Raw genomic sequence first — 18,448 nt, 5'->3', positions numbered from 1 at the left:
AGGCTTACCTTTTTTTGGGTTCGCCTGGTGTTCTATTTTACCCTGGACTGTTGCTCGTACCCACACTTCTATGATCGGGCTGAAGTGATTCTCTGCCCGAGTGTCGTGCTGGGACTCTAAATCGCCTGGGTGGCCGGTCTCAGCCGGTGGGGAGCCAGACCGGCCTACGCCTGAGAATAATTATTACCAGCACGAGTGGTAGTTTGACCCGTGGGGAATAAGCCTTTCCTGTGTGTGTGTGTGTGTGTGTGTGTGTGTGTGTGTGTGTGATTTCTTTTATTAAAGTTATTAAAGTGTGTTTTAGTCTTTTTATGATTTGTAGCGAGCCTGACGCTCAGTGTCCTTTTATTCTTTTAACATACTTTTCTGTGTTTTATTTCAGTGAAGGAGGACGAGCCAGTGGCCCTGGGACCTCAGGTGGTGGGTCGTTTTCACACTTTCTTTTGTACAGCACTGGGTGGTCTGCAGTGATTCTTTTGGTGTGATTTTTCTTTTGGTTCCACGGCTGCTGGTAAGTCCAAGTTCCACGATTGTTTATTTTTACTGTAGGACACTGTCAATAATGACGCTACATCTTGACTTTTAATATTTTATTTATAAAATATTATTTATAATATTTTATTTATTTCTATAAATAAAACTGTTTTAATATTGGAAGCCAACCTGCCTCAGTGTGCATCCGTGAATCTGTGCGGTCTTCTTTTATTCCTTTTATTTATTTTTCTTAAATATATTTCCTGGGGGTGTAATTCCCCTAGGTGGCGTTGTCAAGTTTATTTATTTTGTTCATAACCCCGCCGACCACTTGGTCACATACTTGGCGTTGTCGACAGGATGCACGTTTGAGGTAGATGTTTGGTTTTGTAACTTGTTTTATTTTTTTGCAACGAGTCTAGTTCACCTGTTTGAAGGCTCTATTTGTTTTAGAGTGTGATTATAGACAAGACAGCAGTATCCAGGTAGAAGGAAGAGTAATAGGATTTTAGCACCTTGCTGATTTAATTTTCTCTTTTTTTTTTGGGTCAAAATTTATTATGGAGGAAGAATTGCAGCAACTTAGAGACTTGGTAGCGCAGTTAAGGGCAGATAATGAGCAATTGCGCCGGGATGGGGGCGCTGTGCTCGAGTCTGGTGGCGGGGCCGCGTCGTCCTCTTTCGTACCAGCTGGTTGCATACCAAATGTTGGTAGCCAGGCCGCCGTTACAGAGCGTCTGGTGGTGGTGCCTAGGGACCGTAAATGTCCCATGTTCAATGGTAGAACAGGCATCAATATAGCTGAATGGGTCGAAGAGGTTCAAGCATGCATGCGGGCCCGGCACCTGTCTGTTGCTGATCAAGCTTTCTTTATTTTTGACCATTTAGAGGGAGAAGCAAGGGAGGAGATCAAATTTCGCCCTAATTTAGAGCGAGGGGATCCTGCTCGGGTGTTGACCATTTTAAAGGAACTGTACGGCAATGCGCAGTCCTATGTCACTCTGCAGCAGGCTTTCTTTTCGAGGAGACAACGGGAGGAAGAGACTTTGCAGGAGTTTTCCTTAGCGCTAATGGCTCTGATGGAGCAAGTAAAACAAAGTGCACCTGATGGTATGCGTAACGCAGAGGTGCTGCTCCGAGACCAATTTGTAGAACATGTTGTTGATAGTGGTCTCCGCAGAGAGCTTAAACAATACGTTCGCCGTGTGCCCACTGCCACCTTGTTAGAGGTGCGCGGGGAAGCAATTAGATGGGAAAGAGAAGGGTTTTCAGGCGGTGTTCGCGACCGTGGCTATTCTCAACCATCGGCATATGGTTTTCAGTGTGGAGTGCACACTAGCCCTAGGTTCGCTCCTGTTGGTACACCCGAGTCCGAGTGGCGTGAGCTAAAGGAACTCCTAAAGCGTCAACAAGAGCAGTTAAATCGGCTCACTGAGACAGTGGCTTCTTTACAGAACCCCCGAAGAAGTGTTCGGCCTTCACGGGCTGGCTCGGTGATTTGTCGCCGGTGTCAGCAGCCAGGACACTTTGCTAGGGAGTGCACTGGGGAGCGGGCTTCACGCCGCCCTAGAGCAGGTTCTGATTCAGGCCCTCCTTATGCCGCAGTTGGCAATCATCTTCCCGCTACCCAGTCGGAAAACTAACGCCATCTGTGCTGCAGAGTCACAGTTCAGGTGGGGAGTTCACTGGCTCACAGAAAGATAGGATTGGCAGGCTAATTTCATCGTGTCCAAAGATGGATGTGCTTATTAGTGGGGTAACTGTCCCTTGTTTGGTGGATACTGGGTCCATGGTTTCCACCATCACAGAAAGTTTCTTTTTGGCACATTTTGCCCCTTGGGGACAAGAACGCCTTCAGTCATGTCATTGGCTACAGCTTCGGGCTGCCAATGGGCTTGCCATCCCTTACATTGGCTATTTGGAGCTCAGTGTACTCCTGTGTGGCAAGGAAATGCCCTCTTGTGGAATCCTTATAGTGAAGGACCCTCCTGGGGCTACGCCCTCTGTCCCTGGCATCTTAGGAATGAACGTAATCCGCCGCTGTTATCAAGAACTGTTTGGGGCTTTCGGTGGCTCCTTGTTTAATTCTCCTTCTGTGTCACAGGCACCGAGACCAGTTTTGGAGGCCTTACATCAGTGTCACCAGTCTGCAGCCCAAGCCCCAGAGGACCCTGTCGGTACCGTTAAGGTACAGGGCCCGCGGGCCGTGCGGATACCTGGTGGTGTTATGCAGCTGGTGGCCACTACTTGTTCTCAGCAGTTGTCAGGTCAGGCTGTGCTTTTTGAACCTTCTGAGTCCGGGTTGCCAGTTGGGTTGCTGGCCTCTCCATGTTTGGTTCAGGTGGATAAGGGCGTTGCCTACATCCCAGTCACCAATGTAGGGACAGCGGAAGCTGTTCTCCACCCGCGGACCCGTTTGGGAGTGATAAGCAAAGCTACTGTTGTTAGCCTCCCTGCCGGTGTTAGCGAGGAACACTCTTTTCCCGTTACCGTTTCCTCCCATACAACCAGCAGCCCTGCTCAAGAGATGGTGGATACGATTGACCTGTCTGCTCTCGCTGAGTCAGAGCAACACGAGGTACGGTTACTTTTGCGGAAGTACCGCTCTGTTTTCTCCACTTATGAGGGAGACTTGGGCTGCACAAACCTCATTTCGCACGACCTACCGCTACTCGATGACGCACCTGTCCGGCAGAGGTACAGGCGAATTCCTCCTTCTGATTATGAGGCTGTCAGGGCTCATATCAACCAGCTACTGGAGGCCCAGGTAATTAGGGAAAGTAGCAGCCCTTATGCCTCTCCCATCGTGTTGGTCCGCAAGAAGGATGGAAGCCTCCGGCTGTGCGTTGACTATCGTTTGCTGAATAGCAAAACAAGGAAGGACGCCTTCCCCTTAAATTTTCTACCATCGACCTGGCCAGCGGGTACAACCAGGTGCCAGTTTCTGAGCAGGATAAGCCCAAGACCGCTTTTTGCACGCCGTTTGGCCTGTTCGAGTGGAATCGTATGCCATTCGGGCTGTGCAATGCTCCTGGTACCTTTCAGCGCCTAATGCAGAGGATGTTCGGGGATCAGCAGTGCCAGTCATTACTGCTGTACCTAGACGACATCATTGTGTTCTCCTCGTCTGTCTCTCAGCACCTGCAACGGCTAGAGATGGTGATGGCAAGGCTGCAGCAACAGGGGCTCAAGGCTAAGTTAGAAAAGTGTGCCTTTTTCCAGCAGAAGGTTAACTACTTGGGCCATGTAATCTCCTGTGAGGGTGTCTCGACCGATCCAGCCAAGGTTGACGCAGTAGCCAAATGGCAGTGTCCTCGTTCCGTGTCAGAGTTGCGATCCTTTTTGGGTTTCGCCAGCTATTACCGGCGCTTTGTGGAGGGGTTTGCCGCATTGGCGGCTCCCCTGCATCAAGTGGTGGCTAAATCGGCTGGCACAAAGACAAAGAAGGGCTCGGGACAGAGTTTGAGTGCTATGTGGACCCCTCAGTGTGAGGAGAGCTTTGAGGCCCTGAAAGCAAAGCTTGTGTCTGCACCTGTGCTAGCATATGCTGACTTTACGCGCCCATTTATCTTGGAGATTGACGCCAGCCACAGTGGTTTAGGTGCAGTTCTCTCCCAAGATGTAGAAGGTGTCGTTAGGCCAGTGGCTTATGCTAGTCGAGGTCTTCGGCCACATGAGCGCAATATGGACAATTACAGCTCCATGAAGCTGGAGTTTCTTGCACTCAAGTGGGCCATGGCCGAGAAGTTCCGGGAGTACCTGCTGGGGCAGAAGTGTGTGGTTTACACCGATAACAATCCACTCAGTTACCTCTCTTCAGCTAAGCTGGGTGCCACCGAGCAGAGGTGGGCCTCCCAGCTGGCGGCATTCGATTTTGAGATCAAGTATCGCTCAGGCCGCAGTAATAGGAATGCTGATGCTCTCTCTCGACAGTATGAGACAAGCTCCAGCTTGGCCGAGGGTGTGTTGCCTGGGACTTGTGTCCCGACTTCACTTCGGCAGGCTCAGTGTCCAGCCGTTTTGCCCTCCGTTACTCAGTTGGAGATTGGGGCCTTTCCATCTCACTCCCTGGAGGATATTCGTGCTTTGCAGGAGGCTGACCCCCTCTTCAAGGATTTCTTGGTACACTGGAGGAGGCACACCCTGCCCTCTTCGGAGGAAAGGAATCAGCTCCCCAAACCAGTCATGGTTCTGCTGCGTCAGTGGGATCGTCTGGTGGAGAAGGATGGCATCCTTTATCGCCGTATTTTGCGTCCAGGTGGAGGTGAGGAAGCCCTCCAACTTGTTCTCCCAGAGGCTCTGAAGCCTGAGACCTTGAGGCAGCTGCACCAGGACCATGGGCACCAAGGTATTGAGCGCACCACTGAACTGGTCAGGCAGCGTTGCTATTGGCCCGGGATGTCCTCTGACATCAAGCAATGGGTTCAGCGTTGTGAACGCTGTCAGGTCGCAAAGGACTCAGGGTTGGGGCCTCATAGTTATATGGGTCACCTGTTGGCGTCTAGGCCAAATGAAATCCTGGCCATAGACTTCACGGTGTTGGAACCTTCCCGTAGTGGAGTTGAAAACGTCTTGGTTATGACTGACGTTTTTAGCAAATACACTGTTGCAGTCCCTACCCGGGACCAGCGGGCCTCTACTGTGGCCCAGGCCCTGTTAACAGAGTGGTTTTTTAAGTTTGGCGTTCCAAGCCGCCTCCACTCTGACCAGGGTAGAAATTTTGAGAGTTTGGTGATGCAACAGTTATGCGAATTGTATCGGGTAGCCAAGTCCCGTACAACCCCTTACCACCCAGCGGGTAATGGGCAGTGCGAACGGTTTAACCGAACCCTCCATAACCTCCTCCGGACTCTGCCATCATCTCAGAAACGCGACTGGGCTGCATGCTTACCGCATGTGCTCTTTTGCTATAATAGCACGCCACATCAGGGCACCGGAGAGTCACCGTTTCTCTTGATGTTTGGCAGGGATCCTAGGCTGCCTATTGATTTCCTTCTAGGCCGCGTTCAGGACCCAGTGCCTGGAGAGGTACAGGACTGGGTGGCCGAGCACCAAGCCAGGTTAATGGTGGCTTTTGAGGGAGCTCGGGCACGGTTGTCGCTGGCCGCTGACCGCCGTAAGGAACGGCATGACCAGAGAGTCCACCCTGTTCCTTTAAAGGTCGGTCAGCTGGTGTATCTTCGAGATCATAGCACCCGGGGCCGGCACAAGATCCAGGACCTTTGGAGCTCTGTGGTCTATCAGGTGTTGAGGGCACCCCAAGAGAACGGGGCTGTTTATACCATTGCCCCCGTGGGAGACTTGGAGAAGGTTCGACATGTTCATCGTGACATGTTAAAGGCACAGGTCAGCCTAGGGCCACCTACACCTGGTCCACCGGTTCCACCCCCACCTGTACCCGCTGACTCAGAGCAGACCTCTCTGAGTGACGACGAGTTGTGGCTCCTTGTCCCTGAGGTACCCTCACACCCTGTCGCACCTGTGGTGTCACTTCCCGATGCCTCTAGAGTTCCATCGGTGGAGCTCAGGTCTACTCCCAGTGTGATTGTAGCACCCTCGACCTCTGCTCCCCCAGGTTCTTCCTCAGGCTCTGTTGAACAGTCTGAGGTGAGTGGGCCACATTTGCGGAGAACAGCACGTTCAACAGCTGGTCATCACTCAAATGTTTATCACTTGCCACGTCCTGTTGAATCTGCGTCAGTTGCTAATGCTCAGCTTGCCATATTCAGGCCATGGTGTTAGGTTCCTTGAGTTATTGTCGGGGCGCCAATACAAAAAAAGGGGGGTAGATGTAGCCAGATGGGCTACTCGCCTTCCGTTGTTTTTCTTCTCTCATTCTCTCTCTCTCTCGCTCGCTCTACCACCCTCGCTCTCTTTCCACTGCACTCGCTCCTTGTATCAGGTGATCGGGTTAATTGGGAACCCACCTGCACATTGATTGCAGGGTGGCGCTAGCCTGTATAAAGCTAAGCCGATGTCTTGTTGGATTAATTCCTCCCGAGCTTCTGGTACGATACAGCAGTAAATGCTGGCGTACTGCGACGGACTGATCAGCAAGAGCCGATTATACGACAGCTACAGCGCAGCAGTCTGTTTAATTCTGCCATTGCGGAGAGAGGTGTTCGTGGTATCTCCACCAATGAGAGTATAGTGCCTCCGGTCCTGGGGGTTCACTGCTGTACTCACCTCTCCATGGTAAATTGTCCAACCTAAATTGGAAGAGTGGACTGCCTTCTCAGTTGCTGTTGTGAACTCCTCCTTGGTGGAGTCTGCTGTCTTGTCTCGTTTTGTCTTATCTTGTTTTTATTAAGTAGGCTTACCTTTTTTTGGGTTCGCCTGGTGTTCTATTTTACCCTGGACTGTTGCTCGTACCCACACTTCTATGATCGGGCTGAAGTGATTCTCTGCCCGAGTGTCGTGCTGGGACTCTAAATCGCCTGGGTGGCCGGTCTCAGCCGGTGGGGAGCCAGACCGGCCTACGCCTGAGAATAATTATTACCAGCACGAGTGGTAGTTTGACCCGTGGGGAATAAGCCTTTCCCGTGTGTGTGTGTGTGTGTGTGTGTGTGTGTGTGTGTGTGTGTGTGTGTGTGATTTCTTTTATTAAAGTTATTAAAGTGTGTTTTAGTCTTTTTATGATTTGTAGCGAGCCTGACGCTCAGTGTCCTTTTATTCTTTTAACATACTTTTCTGTGTTTTATTTCAGTGAAGGAGGACGAGCCAGTGGCCCTGGGACCTCAGGTGGTGGGTCGTTTTCACACTTTCTTTTGTACAGCACTGGGTGGTCTGCAGTGATTCTTTTGGTGTGATTTTTCTTTTGGTTCCACGGCTGCTGGTAAGTCCAAGTTCCACGATTGTTTATTTTTACTGTAGGACACTGTCAATAATGACGCTACATCTTGACTTTTAATATTTTATTTATAAAATATTATTTATAATATTTTATTTATTTCTATAAATAAAACTGTTTTAATATTGGAAGCCAACCTGCCTCAGTGTGCATCCGTGAATCTGTGCGGTCTTCTTTTATTCCTTTTATTTATTTTTCTTAAATATATTTCCTGGGGGTGTAATTCCCCTAGGTGGCGTTGTCAAGTTTATTTATTTTGTTCATAACCCCGCCGACCACTTGGTCACATACTGATTCCCCAGACTCCCCTGCAGGAGGAATCGAAGTTATTTTGGTGATCGCCTCAGCCCTACTGTGAGGATATTTGCATTTCTAAGTGAAATATCCTTTCAGCTATTGGCTGGACTGCCATGGAGGACTATGAATATTCATCGTTTCCCAAGGCAGAATCGTTCCAACTTTGGTGATCCCCCAACTTTTCCTGTAGTGCTATGGGCGAGTAAAAAAAATAAAATAAAAAGTCACCAGTGAAGCATCTATGGATCTTCCCAACGATGGATTCCTCTTTTGAGATGAACATTTGCACCTTTGATTTGCCATGAGATGAGATATTAGACTGAATTGTAGTAGCCTTGTTTGAGGCTCTAGCTCAGTTATTAATAAACATTTTTTCCTACACCTTTTTAGAAATCTATTCTGTTGTATTTAGTGGTTTAGACATTGGTCTAAGAAGCAAAACGATACCTGGTTCAATCCACAGATCCTTTGATGGTTGCATTTGAAAGGCAACCTGGTGTAAATCAAATCAAACGTGGACCTGCTGCGGTGACATCTTGTGAATAAAGGTGAACTCTGTTGCTTTGTATATAATAACATTCCCATCAGCCCCGGGTGTACTTTGAGTTTACAGCTAATTAAGAAATGTTAACAAGACTGCCCTCTTTCCCAAGGCATTACATACTGAGGTTACAGCAAAGCTGCTGCCTCCCAGAGATTTGTGCTGTGACCTTCACTGATCTGGCGTCACATACAGACTCCTGGTCCACAGCCCTTAGCCTCCCCTTTAAATTGGATGCCCTTAACCAAAGTCTTCAGCATGCAGGTTAATATACTGAAGGGGCATATTTTAACTCAACTTTCCTAAAACTAACCAAATAAAGCAAGCAGGAAACTTTAAGATTGACTTAACACAAAGCCTCAGTGCAAAACAAAAAACTGACAAAGCTGTCAGGGTGGTTGACAGTTTTGTGGTTTAATCCTCCACCCTCCTCTTTACACTATTTTTGATTTTCAGTGTTTGCTCTTGATGTCCAGTGGTGCAGTGGTTGGTGCATCAGAATGAGAATGCCAAAAGACACCCAGCACCTTTGAAAAAACAGCAGTATTTAATGCTCTGCATGAGAACAGTTTGTACTAACAGTGTGTTCACACACAATTCAAAGGGATTTTTTTATTTTACATTTCCATTTGTCTTTAATTTTCCTAACCAGCAAAATGTTGGTGCAGCAAATGAACTCACCAGAAACCCATTGTCCTTCAGTCTCACTCAGTCCTGTCTTTGACTCTATATATTGATAACGAAGACATAAAGGCTACCTCTATATAATACAAATAGATTTATAATAGATTCAATTCCAGATTCTTTATTTGTCACATGCATGGTTATACAGGTATAACATCCGCCACCTGGCTTTGGTCTTTCTGTGCACAGGTTAACTGGTGATTCTAAACTGGCCGTAGGTGTGAATGTGAGCACGAGTAGTTGTGTGGCTCTCTGTGTTAGCTGTTTGATAGGCTGTGACCTGTCCGGGGTGTACCCAGCCTATTGCACAGTAACAGCTTTGATGGGCCCCATGGCCCTGAATTGGATAAGTGGAAGAACATGGATGAACGGATGGATGCCTAGATAAAATCTTGCTCTAAGTCGAGTTGAAAAACATTTTCAATGTAACTGCCTCTTATCTAATAGACACAGACTTTTCCATTCAGCTTGTAGCAGGTGAGATTCCAGCTTCACACAGCAGCAGATACCTGCTCAACCTTAGCCTTGTTTTTGTATTTTTCACTATGAAGCTGCGATGTAAAAAGAGAATAAAAGCCTGCTTCCATCAGAGTCTGTGTATCTGTGTGTGTGCAAGCACCCCTTTTGTGAGTCAGTGTGTGCCGCAGGAACTAAAGCACAGTGGCCTTACTTGGTATACAAGCAAAAGACATGAAGTGCTCAGACCACCTGACTGGATTTACTGTGACCCACTTAAGCTGACTGCTGCTGCTGCTTCTGCACAGACAACCTACTAAAGTCCTTAATTGAAGAGACAGCTTAGTGAGGGAAGACACCACAACTTTCAAAGGGCATTTAGGTAGGTGGTTTATTTTCACTCGAGGTGAGCTTAGTCATTGGCTTAGTCATCAGTGATGTGACTTCGCCCCGTTCACCTCTGCTCCAAGACTGGCCTGGATTTACCACAACAATCATTATTACAGTGGCAGCCACATAAATCTACTCTCAGGAATCAACAGTTCACATCTTGATCTGCTTATTTATTCTGCTGGTGAATTGCATTTGGAGAGATTAATGGCTTGTGATTTAGGGACATAATTACTACATCCAGTGGAGTTTTTTTGGGAGCTGACCGTGAAAATGGCAGTTTCCTCTCAATAATTGGCCGCAGGATTCCCTGGCTGCGAGATTGCTGTTCATCCAGTTATGGCAGCTTCTGCTTTCCAGCAGTCCCAACAGGGCTGGAAGTGCTGATTCTGAATGCTTTTATACGAGAACTTATTCGCTGTTAATCGCAAAAAAACGCTCTCCAGACGCCTGTTTTTGCACGAGTCAGCCTCCGTCTGATTAATGTGATGTAGGAGTGCTGCCTGCATGTGCTGCCAGCCTCGGAGGTGTCACCCGACACTGCTGAATAAATGAACACAACTAATTGTTTGTTTATGATTTGAAATATTAATGGCATTGAATATATGAGGCAGTCAATTCAAGTCACCATTTGGGACAAATATGCGCCGTGGCAGGAGCAGCTTCACGTAACATAAGAGTACCAGCCGCGCTGGCATCAGGACACAACTTTCACAAACGTTGGGGCTACGTTAAGTGGACTTTGATGTAATTGTATTATTCCCTTAAGAAAGAGAAAGTGTGTCTATTTATAATTAAAGTAGCTTACATAATGCTTTTGGGAAGTTGTGGGGGGTAAACATTTGAAAACTGCTCGAGATCTCGGTGAAGATAGAGACTTCTGAGATGATGAAACATTATCCAGCAGCTTACAGCACATTGCGCATCTGCCTCACTCGACTTTATGTCATTCACACAGAAAAACAAAGGGGGGGATGCTTCTGCACTTACATAGTTAGATGCCGATAGGGGCGTTGGAAGCAAGTGAAAATGGCCTTGAGGATTATCATTAAATATGATTGCGCTTCAAGGATGCTCGAGTTCCGAGCTGACACGTCGTCCCGAGCCGCTGATTAATGGACGATTATACAGTATGTTCTTCTCTGGAGCCACTTAGAGGAAACATTAGGGTTTCTACAAGCAGCAGGATAATGAGTACAGAGAACATACAGTGCTTGTGAATGAGCCTTGGAAAAAAAAAGGAATCCAAAGTGAGCGGTTGTCTTCAAATGTTGCAGCTTGGAGCTCTGGTGGGCCTCATCAGGATTTCTGCTCTCTGCCTCACTAATGCCGCGAGTTTAAAGAGGATGACGCTGAATCAGGAGACTAAATCCCAACTCCCTGGTGGTGCGAACCCCAGGCAAAGTTTTGTTTACGCTGTGCTTTATCAGTGATCTTGGAAGCATTGTAAATCCTTTGCATCTCCTCTTTCATCTCCATACAGCACCTTGATCCTCACTGCGTCATTAGTGCTGCGGCAATAATGAGAGATTCGGGTGAAGAATTGCAACCTTCTGGTTGCTTTGTGTGGTGTGTGTGTGCGTGTGCGTGTGTGTGGAGAGAGGAGGCTCACCAGCACTACTCATTATAAACAGACTATGTAAATCCGAAAGCCTCTGTTGTTGTTAATCTCGGTAAGGAAGCGATCCTCAACATTTCATTGTGCAGCACACGGCTCTCAAAATGAAATAAGATGATGAAGCTGATTGTGGCTGATAGTGGGGAAACCAATAGCCAGGTCTGAAATATTCTGAAGCTTCTAATCAGTAACTTCATTTTGTTTTATCACACGACGGACAATGTTCCAAGTAGCAAAAACAAAACAATTTTTTGTTGTTCTGCAGACAACTTGTTTCCTTGCCAACATTATTATTGCGTCTTTTAAATATTTTGTTTCCAGGTTGCTCAGATCTGAAAGGAGTTATTTTGTTGCAAAGACATCTTTTTTATTCACCTCCTCATTTAAGTGCTTCACGTATCTCTGCGTTCTCCCAACACTTTAGCAGAGTATTTGTGACCCTGCCAGACTGACAGCATTGCATCAGTCCATCAGCCTCGGCTGCTTTCTGTGTTATTTTTAGTGTCAAACGACGATCCACAGTTCATGCTGATTGAGAGGATGTTCCACCCTGTCACTAGTAAGACGCTAAGGAAAAACACTTAATATTCACCACTTTTGACGTGAAAATAGGCACATTTTAATGATGCACTGGTGGCAGCGTCACTTCAGGCTGAGAACGTCAGCGTGGCGTTAAACAGCCATCAGTCAAACTCTAAAAACAAAGCTGATGTTTGGGGTACAGTTTCGAGAAGCTGTATTTCATATCTTTATAAGCCCTGGCACTGCGTTCAAACATTAGCGTGTCTGATCTCATTTGGTTTTTCAAGAGCCATATTACATTGCTAGGATTGGCGTCGTTATTTGATGTCTTATCATTATTCCAGTCTGCATTAGGCTCCTCATTACTGCTGGCAGAACATAGCCCCACTCTTAATTTTCTAAATTAACATGTCCTTATGCTAATTGAATGGGGTTTTAATAGCTCTCAGCAGACAGAATTTCAAGTGAAAGGGAGTAAAGTTATATGAATGTCCCCACTGGCCACCCGCAAAAGGGTTTCTCACTGAGCACTAATAGCACCTGTGGACATACCGTTAAAGACACAAAGCGAACAATCGCATTCACTAAAGAGCCAGATTAAAGCCCAGAAAAGGCTTTGCGATTAAGAAAACACAAACAAATGGTAAAGTGTGACCCTAGATTGAAATATAGTGATCAATAACCCGTTTTCTTCCTCCTCTGTGTGTTGTTTTCCTAAAAGGTGGAAAATAAAAAAAAATCGACAATCTACATTCAGTTTACAAGGACTGATCCCTATTGGCCTATAAAGCAAGCTGTCTGGGCTGTTCTTGACATATCGTCAGCTATTACTCCTGATACCTCCCATGGGGTCGTCTTCTCCATAAACTCTTCCCGTCTCTGAGCCCCTGCCTCCCATCACCAGCATGCTTGTTAAACAGACGCACACATTAGTCTAACTCATGTTTCCTCTGAGGCCCACTAGCCTGCCAACACAAAGCTCTTGCATATCACTCAGTCTCTGCCCCCTGTATGAGTGCAGAGCCGCTTGCATTCATGCCCTTCCCACAGATAAAACCTCTCAGTGTAAGCGTGTACATTTTCTTTATCCCGGCTTTGCTTTGCTTTGAACTGCACAGAATCTGACCCAAAATCCATTAGCAGATGAGCACATATGCAAATTATGAATGAAGGTAGAAATATCTAGATAAAGAGCAGGTCTTGTAATTTGTATTGTGATAGGTGGCTTGACTTTTTATTGATGCTTAAATCTCTGCAAGTGGAACTGAAGTCAATGGCGTCTGCAAAATGTGTTTAAGGGTCAAGCATGTTAGAGCTATTCTAAAGCTTTGAATAGAAGATAAAAAATAATAAAATAGGAATTACCTCAGGGTGCGCTGAGCAACTCTGATCAAAGGCAAATCAAAACATCAGTGCCATGAACGACATCTGCAAAACTAACTCAAAGGCTGTATTAGTGGATCTGGGTCAAGTGTGTGCAGCCGAGCATCCTGTTTACCTCAACTGTTGAACCATCGTGTTCCTGGTGGACACCAGACGCAGGCTATTACACACCAGCAGGAACATAAAGTAATCAGGCCCCGGACTCTTTTAATCCAATTTTTGGTATTTTAACATAGTGATTTTATCATTAAACTTTCAGGTTTATTCAGCTGTAAAAGTGAAATCAATTTTTGCAAGTTGCCCTCCTGTTATATTTTATTAATTTTAAATTATTGACATAACTAAGAGGATTTTAAAATCATATCAAGTATCATATTTTTTTTTAAAGCAAATGTTGAGAAAGTGTATTTATAGATGATTCATTTTGTTGGAGCTAAAAGAAAAATACTTAACTGTTTTATTTCATGGCCAAAATTAGAATGTTGACGGTTTGGAGTCACATGACCGTTAACCACGTGACTTTAACTTGTTTGTCATTTTGGAAGTGGACAATCGAGGTGACAACGTAGGTTGCAAGTAACGTAGTCATACAGACCTGCATCTTTACTACAGCTAAGCTAGTATTCACCAGTGATTGCAGACCACAGGCGACTGCGAGGACCTGCTAGTGACCAAAGCAATCACAAGGAAGTTTCTGGTGCAGTGGCCTCTTTGTGACCGATTTCAGCCGGCAACGTTAAAGAACCACTTGACAGGAAGTTGGTAAATAAAATGTTTTCCCTCATGGCCGGTAATTTTAACCACTTCCTACATGGCACACAGCTTTTGAGCAATGTATGCTTGTAGTCATGTGAGAAACCTCAATAGTAATAGTAGGACATCAAAAAACAGACAGGTAACACGCTTAGTGAGCGTCATCAAACTACAGTGTTTGCACTTTTACACATCCAGCCCACATGTGCTATACATCCATTCCACATCAGCACTGACGACACATCCATAATGGATCTTTAAATGAGGCTACAACCTGAAAACAGTGGAAGCAGGGGAAGCTCCGTCTACCAGCATTAAAAATCTGCATCAGACCAAAACCAAACTGGTTAACACTAGTTAAAAACAAACTAATCACAACATTAACAGCTGGAATTTAATGCCTACAAATATGAAAGCATGAAAGCACAAAAACAATATACTAGCTTAGAGTTTGTGTTGTTTCATATCTATTATGCCAGCAGTAAGACGCATATAAATCTTCTAACTCTTGGCAAGAAAGTATATTTCCAAAAATATCCCTAATGTAATAGCTGAATTATTCCTTTAATGGGTGCACGATAAAACTTATTCTGAATCCTTGTTTGTGGCCCTTTCTTTGTAAATAATCCTGATATTTTTTATTCTGAAATTCTTAAAAGGTTTGTTCAAAAGCTCGGGGGCTGAGCACTTAGGTTTGTGGTTAATGTAACCTTTACTTTTTAATCTAAATGCTTGCCATTGGAAAACACTAATGCAGGAACTATTTTTATTTCTTTACCTCTGAAAGAAAATCAGTCGAGGATGGTGAAGAGCTTTGAATCAAACTGAAGTGAAATGAAGTAGAAACTTTTTCAAACTCATCTTAAGGACAAATTGAACCTAAAATCAAAACCTGCCTTAGCAAATCTGAGCCAAGAAAAAAAAAAAAAACCCCTCTTTCTGCTTCATACTCACCCCAAAGGTGCCCTGGACTGCCTCCAGTAACAGTACGCCACATATTTAACACCCAGATGCAGAGTATTTTCTCGTTCAGAAGGTTTTAAAAGTCACACCAGATGCTCACTATTTAACCCAGGGAGTTAACTCTTGCTGGGATATGATCCAGAATAGTGTCTCCTTCACACACACACACACACACACACACACACACACACACACACACACACACACACACACACACACACACACACACACACACACACACACACACACACAGGTAAAACACACAGTGCAGCTTTGGCATATTAAATTACTGCTACAACAAACTCCAGACCATAAACAGCTTTTAAACTCTAAAACAAGAGCCCAAAGAAAAAGGCTGAGCCTGTGATGCCTGATCGCTCAGTAACAGAATGGCAGCCTGGAGACAATAAAGCTGTGTCTAAAAATTGACCAATAACATTGCAAAATCAATGTTTAAGCTCAAAGAAACCCTATGGAGGATGCAAAAAACAACAACAAAAAAACAACAACTAATAATGAAACCAGCGCCTTGAGCACATTTTTAAGCTTTGCCACATAAAGTGAAAAAGAAAAACCACCAACCAAAAAAATCAAACAAAAAAAACAAGCTTATTTCCCACAAAATTGCAGCATGATACATCATAATGTGAATGACAGTAGGGCGGTGATAGCTGTAGTATGCTCAGCACCTCATCTCACAATCAAAACTGCATCAGGTACCTCGTTCACATTCATTCTGAATGACAGCATCGGAGCAAATTGTGTCTGGCTTTAATCTTGGGAGCAACGTGTCTGGTGAATCCTGATGAAGCTGCGTCTTTGCTACAAGCTCTTTAGAAGCTCGTCTAATCAAAGCTGCTCCATGCTGCTAGCCTGCGGCTCCACTCTCGACAGCCCTTGGGGGGATTAAAGCTGATTTCCCTTTTGGCCAGAGTCACACTTGTGAGGGTCCAACTTGCTCTGGCGCAGGGTGAGAGTACTATCCTTGTCACTGACACTTTGCTTACTGTTGTTTGATGCTGGGCATGTCTCTGCGGCACCCTGGCTCATCTATCACAGTAACTGTGAATGGCATATGGGGACAGCAGAGAAACAGAGGAAGGCTACTCCCAGCCTCCCCCTTCTTTCACTATATACTTAGTAATCTGCGCTAACGCTGTTCCCTGAATGGAGACCTTGTGTTCTGAGGCTCCAGATGGGCAAAAACAACACAGCGCACACTCTCCAGTGGGATTGAACTGAAAACTATAAAACAAGCTAGGAAGACTGTGAGGACATTTCTGATTTTGTGCAAAAGGAGACTCAAATGTAAATGTTTTGATAGCACAGTATTTGACTGTCAAACTATCAGCGCTAAATAATTAACACTGTATTGTTGATTTTCTCCTTTCTTAAGCAATTTTCAGGTGCTTTAAATCCATAAAACTACACCAAAATCTTGGTAAAAACACTTATTTTAATTGCACATTGTGTATGTACAGCACAGTCTTGGACAACAAACCACACACTTGATGTAAACCAATCCAGCTGACAATGGATACAGGCCTGTTTTGTGGCAAGGAAATAGTACAAAACATCAAATGGAGGCGCTTAACTACACAGTTTATTTGCCTCGTACTCCATATAGTTTGGTTGTCTGGCACTGAAAGTTAGCAGGGCAGTGAGTATCCTGGTCACATCAGCACTGGACAGTTTGAGTCTGTGGCGGAGCAGGCAGGCGAACAGATCCACGTGAGGGGCCCCCGGAGGCGAGAGGCGGTTGACCCTGTAGCGCAGCTCCACCAGCTGCAGCAGGGCCGAGTCCTGCGATCCCTGAGTGTACGGGTAGTCTATCTGCAGAATCAAGTCCTGGATCGCCTCGGGGTCAAAGTGCACGCTGTAACCGAACAGCTGCATGCTGTTCACCTTCATGTAGCCGATGTTGTTGGAAGGCTCCACTTCCTCCAGAGACTCATAGTACAGTGTCATGTTCCTGTTTCCTCCTGTCACTCCCACAGGGTCCCTGATATTACTCCTCAGGTAGAAATGAACTGTCTCAAAAAAGCTCTTCCATCTGTTTCCCAGAGTCAACGTCCAATTATAGCAGTCCAAGGGGATATCCAGCTTGGTCCGCTCCCAGTCGGGGTATCCGTGCTGACCTATCGGCATGGTCCAGCTCTCCGAATGGCTGCCCCCAAAGGGATTCACAAACAGCGACAGTGCTGGCTCAAAAGTGCTGTTTCTGGTGAGGCAAAATTGTAGCGTGAGTCCGAGGAGCATATGAACACGGTTGGACTTGACCCGGTTGCTCTTGAGCGTGAGCAGCATTCTTTTCCTCCACGAGGGATCAAACCAAGTGTTTACACGCACGTCGTTGCTCACAAACACAGCATGCAGGGCGATGCGCGGGTCACGCCGCTGGAGCAGGTAGCGCAGCTCCAAATCCTGCAGATCTCTGTCGCTCTCCAAACCCAGATAGGGGTCGGTGGGGTCAGGCACGGCTGACCGGCATACTCCCTGGGTCAGCGTGAAGCCGGGGTTACAGCTGGAACATCGAGTTCGGTTCTCTGTGGAACATGAGGCACAGCGGGGACCGTCACCCACCGAGCAGGGGATCAGACCCTGGCAAGGTGGATGGTTGTAGGGGCAGGAGCAGCTGCGGCTCTCATCGCTGTAAACACCAACCTGATTGTTCTCGCTGCAGTACAAGACGGAGAGAGCGTAGCTCAGCCAGAACTGCAGAGGCCTGAAGGAGAGACAACAAGTGTTTCAGTACAGCTTCAGGGATACTGCTGTATTGGTTATTATATAATAACTCATTTGTCTTTGTCACTTTGCATCTTTTTCATGTTTTTGTGATTATACAACAAAGAAAATGTTTTGCCTAAGAAGATTAATCAAGCTTTGCACAAACAATGTGTTGTTTTGATGTGCGGCAAAAAACAATTTGAGCCAAACTCGGGCTCAGCTGGAGTCATAACAGAAAATCAGATCAAAATGAATATTGTAATTTTCTGAATTCTCATTCTGTGGTGCAGCCACTACTCTTATTTCTATCTCAAGCTTAGACTACTTTTAGAAATATAGCCACATAGGAACGCTTTTCAAAGAGCCCTATTATGTGTCTCACAGCATGAATTTGGAGATTTTATTATGTAGAATCAATAATGTCTTAAAAAAAGATTCTGTGAAACTGAACAAATCTTTGCAAGTAAGTGACAAATCCAATAATAAAATGCTGTGATCTTCAGGTCTTTGGGGGGCACGGCATCAAAAAAGCGAGGAAAAGCTCTAAAGATGATTCAGTGAACACAGTTCATTACTGCATCAAAATTCAATTCGATTTTATTTATAAAGCACCAAATCACAACAGCAGTCGCCTCAATGCACCCCAATGTAAGGTAAAGACTCTACAATAATAGAGAGAAAACCCCAATAATCAAATGACTCCTTATTTGCAAGCACCTGGCAACAGCGGGAAGGAAAAACTCCCTTTCAACTTGAAGACATCTGCAGGAGAAACAGGCTCAGGGAGGTC

The 18,448-nt window shown here is 45.7% G+C and overlaps 1 protein-coding gene across 3 annotated transcripts in view; it reads right to left on the bottom strand.

The window, feature by feature from the left end:
* Positions 1 to 16,367: 16,367 nt before the first annotated feature.
* LOC146688093 (BMP/retinoic acid-inducible neural-specific protein 3-like) overlaps positions 16,368 to 18,448 on the bottom strand; it is a 31,571-nt gene continuing 29,490 nt past the window's right edge. For all 3 annotated transcript variants that reach the window (XM_085440302.1, XM_085440303.1, XM_085440304.1), the window contains one exon: positions 16,368 to 17,656. In XM_085440302.1, the coding sequence (XP_085296428.1) occupies positions 16,522 to 17,656 (1,135 nt within the window). In that variant the 3' untranslated portion in view covers positions 16,368 to 16,521. The remainder of the gene's footprint in view (positions 17,657 to 18,448) is intronic.

This window comes from Copadichromis virginalis, linkage group LG18 (assembly GCF_057382275.1).
Source record: "Copadichromis virginalis isolate Kocher_CV1m ecotype Utaka linkage group LG18, C_Virginalis_male_GT1.1, whole genome shotgun sequence".
NCBI classification, from domain to species: domain Eukaryota; kingdom Metazoa; phylum Chordata; class Actinopteri; order Cichliformes; family Cichlidae; genus Copadichromis; species Copadichromis virginalis.
This window is presented reverse-complemented; position numbering and strand designations above follow the sequence as displayed.